Source organism: Pavona decussata, unplaced genomic scaffold (assembly GCF_977016875.1).
Source record: "Pavona decussata unplaced genomic scaffold, jaPavDecu1.1 SCAFFOLD_28, whole genome shotgun sequence".
NCBI classification, from domain to species: domain Eukaryota; kingdom Metazoa; phylum Cnidaria; class Anthozoa; order Scleractinia; family Agariciidae; genus Pavona; species Pavona decussata.
Genome location: NW_028145451.1, coordinates 3,428,382 through 3,432,500, shown reverse-complemented (window position 1 = coordinate 3,432,500; position 4,119 = coordinate 3,428,382). Strand labels below are relative to the sequence as shown.

The 4,119-nt window shown below is 38.9% G+C and overlaps 1 protein-coding gene across 1 annotated transcript in view; it reads left to right on the top strand.

The window, feature by feature from the left end:
- LOC146485149 (organic cation transporter protein-like) overlaps positions 1–620 on the top strand; it is a 12,943-nt gene extending 12,323 nt beyond the window's left edge. The window contains exon 10 of the mRNA XM_085104134.1: positions 1–620. This exon is cut by the window's left edge and continues 37 nt beyond it. Coding sequence (XP_084960260.1) covers positions 1–155 — 155 coding nt within the window. The 3' untranslated portion in view covers positions 156–620.
- The last annotated feature ends 3,499 nt before the right edge of the window (positions 621–4,119 follow it).

Sequence of the window (4,119 nt, the reverse complement as noted above, 5' to 3'; positions counted from 1 at the left end):
CTGGTCTCGCGGTGGCGGCCGCTATCGGAGTCATGACTTTGCCCGAAACTCTTAATCAACCCACTATGGAAAACTTGTACCAGGATGAAAGCAGTGAAGATAAAGATAAAAATGCAAACGATGACGAATCGCTCGAGAAGATTGCCTTAATGTGACGATCACTAGTTGCTTCTCAAAGCTTTTCTTTAAGCTTTTAAATGTTCCACTTTCCGATTACATTTCTCAATGCATTTCTTATATATATGCTTTTTATGAAAGACTAGCTGAATCATTGTGTTATGCAGTTCCAGAGATTTGATTGGCTTAGCAGCCATGGTATATGAGCCATTAAACTATGTCCGAGAAATAGCGACCATTAAATTGTTTTCTGGTTGTTCTTGCAAAGCGAAATCAGCAAGATCTAGCAATAATTCTTGATTGTTATTAATATAACAATTATTCCACTCACGCTTGTTAGATATCAGACGATTATATTTAACATCTCATACCCCAACAAGCGCGAGTGGAATAATCGTTAAAAATTAAAAACTGGATCATTGTATATTGTAACTTTACGAATATGATTGGCTAAGTGGCCATGGCCACGGTAAATGAGCCATTATACCCTGCATGCACGAGAAACGGCGACCATTAAAATTGTCCCCTAGTTGTTCTTGCAGTGAAAAGTGAAATCGGTAAGATCTAGCAATATTTGTTGATTGATTTTATAAAACAACAAGAAGCTGTTTTCAGCTTATACCACAGGGCGCCCATACAAACTATGTGACCGTTTGTATTTTGAATTTATAGAGGCAATGTATGGGAATATCGAAAATCCTCGTATTATCGTACTAGATTGCGATAGATATTCTCATTAAACATCAAAGTAAACGTAGTTTTACCTTAAATGTTGTGTGTTGTCGTTCCTGAGGTTGAAGACGGCGATTTTAGCCATTTGAAGGGTTCGGCGTTGAACGTTCACTCGAGCGTAATAGAAGAGTGAGAAGGGAGGAAAACTTGTTTTGAAAGGGTTCCAGCGCCGGAGCGATTTTTCCCCCAAAAAACGCATCGCTCCGATTTCAAACTTCACAGCATAAAGGTCAAAAGATTTTCGATTCTTCTCGTACCTTCCAATTGAAAATCCATCCAAACGACCCGGAGCTAGTCCTCGAAGAAAATCAAAATCCCACAGTATTCGAGCGAGTGAAATGCGTAGCAAAATGCGTACGTGCCATTGTCTAACATCGTCCAATCAGAAAGGGGCAATTAGCGGAACGGTTTGTAGCTGGCACGTAAGCATTTTGCTACGCATTCCACTCGCTCGAATACTGTGGGATTTTGATTTTCTTCGAGGACTAGCTCCGGGCCGTTTGAATGGATTTTCGATTGGAAGGTACGAGAAGAATCGAAAATCTTTTGACCTTTATGCTGTGAAGTTTGAAATCGGAGCGATGCGTTTTTTGGGGGAAAAATCGCTCCGGCGCTGGAACCCTTTCAAAACAAGTTTTCCTCCCTTCTCACTCTTCTATTACGCTCGAGTGAACGTTCAACGCCGAACCCTTCAAATGGCTAAAATCGCCGTCTTCAACCTCAGGAACGACAACACACAACATTTAGGTAAAACTACGTTTACTTTGATGTTTAATGAGAATATCTATCGCAATCTAGTACGATAATACGAGGATTTTCGATATTCCCATACATTGCCTCTATAAATTCAAAATACAAACGGTCACATAGTTTGTATGGGCCCCCTGTGCTTATACTCGGGCAATATTTGACTGCGTGGTGCGTAAGCTTACAATCTTTTGGCAGTGATAAGCTCCAGCATCGTTAATTCCCCCAAATCGATAGATACAAAGTTATAGTGAGGCAATAAGTAACCACCAGATAGAATTGCATTTCTTGCAATCAGAATGAAATACAGGGAAAAACGAAAAACGACATTTGTCATGCACAAAAGACCCTATAAAAATAGACAGATATACAAATTGAGATTCTTCGCGTCTGTTCATGTGACCCCGGGCCATGATGTCGTTAACAGCAGTTTCCGGTATGATCGTTGTGAAGGCCACATTCAATTAAAAGTGTTCTACGCTTTCTACCAAATCTTGTGGTGATCACTGGCATTTTTTTGAAACGCAAACTTTTGCAAGCGTTTCCCGTCATCGTTGTTCAAGTCCAGATATTTACAGGTTTGGACAGAAATGATTTAAAGTAGTCATTGAGAATTTCCGAGATACGTCTCTCTATGAATGCTAACGTCTTGATATTTTTAGTCATTTGTGTCTTCCCAGAGAGAACTATCTCGGAAATTCTTAATGACCACTTTAAATCATTGTTGTCCAAACCTGTAAATATCCGAACTTGAACAATGATGACGGGAAACACTTGCAAAAGTTTGCGTTTTAATATAATGTCAGTGATCACCCCAACATTTAGTATAAAGCGTAGAACACTTGAACGTGGCCCTCACAACGATCATACCGGAAATTGTTGTTAGCGTCATCAATGCTCGGGGTCATACAGATATTCATGACTCTCGGTTCGTATTGCAACATAATCAATGTACGAATGGTTTCTGTCTCCAAATCAAAGGTGAAAACGTAAGGATTAAAGCCCGGGAATTAAAGCATCCCCGTATGAAGCACAAGGTATTCTACTTAACAAATGTTTTCCCCTGTATTTTACTCATACTGCAAATAATGCAATTTTATTTGGTGGTTACTTATTGCTTCACTATATCTCTGTATCTATCGATTAACGCATAAGACTTCGTGTCATGAGTTATGATGTCGGTCGCGTTCTTTGTAGTAAGAACGTGAGGTGCCGAGTTATAATTACGTGGGATGCCATAAAGGGGCATACTGTGTCTAAAAATGGGTTCCGGACCATCGCGACCCCCCAAAAAATAAAAAATAAAAATTAATAACGCGACCGAAAACTTAACTCGTGGCGCCCGAGTACAAAAAAAGAGACCGAGAACTTAACTCGTGGCCCGAAGTCTTATCTCTCCGCCCATCGCCACCCCAAAAAATTAAAAGAGTTTGATAACGCGACCGAACACTTAACTCGTGCCGCCTTGAGGCCCGAGTAATTATTCCACTCTAAGTCTAGGTCAACGCGTATTTCCCTCGTTCTCGGCTGAAGTCGTGGTCTTTTCAGGCCAGTGCGTTATTTGAAGACGAACTCCTTCCTTTTTCGCTCCCAAATTAAATCTCATTTCTTTACAGCTTTGAAAGCAAAGTTCTGTTGTGATTACTCTAAGCCTTGACTGGTTATATATTAGATGTCTTCTATCGAAATCAAAAGTGTTTGTTCTTATTTCTTAAATTAAAAAAAAAGGATATACTGAACATTCCTTGGTCTCACTTGTGGGACCACTCTAGTCAATTCATAAAGCTGGTCAGGGGATTTGTCTATAGTATGTTCTTACATGATCGAATTAAAATCATATATATTTTTTTGTAGTTATTTTATCTTTTAACAATTATTAATTTCTTTTATTGAAGTCACCTGATTTTCATTCTCTTTACCACCGAACAGTGCAGTGCCTTTCATGATTTTCAATGCGAATAAGGCACGTTAATCCGGCCTTGATGCTCAGTTATTTCTTTGTTAACCGTCATAAATAATTAAAATACGCGTGCACGTGTTATAGGAAACTATTGAACCTTTACTTATTTTGTTCATACAAATCATATCCCAGCGATGTGGACTCGAATTATTATACTGAGCAAAACCCTGACTTTGTGAACTGGTTATTGGCTCTAAGTCTTGGTCATGGCAGGTCCAAACGGTTCGGAGGAAGTCGGTAAGTAAATGGTCAGTTAATTGCTACGCCGGTATAGTCAGACCAAAATATTTTGATTTGAATTCGTTATACTCAAAGCTGTATCCATAACAGAGGGATTATTTCGTCGTCGAAATTCGTGTTTCCTTTTAGCAGTTGAGACTTGGACTCACGACTGTGTATTTGGTTTTTTTTTTGGTTATGGCCAACTGGAGTGTGGCAAACGCAGAATTTAACTCAATTCAATTCAATTCAATTATTTTGCAATTAACCAAAAAATACAACATAAATACATCAAAGATGATACACAATATTCCTACTATTACAATATTCCTACTACACTATTT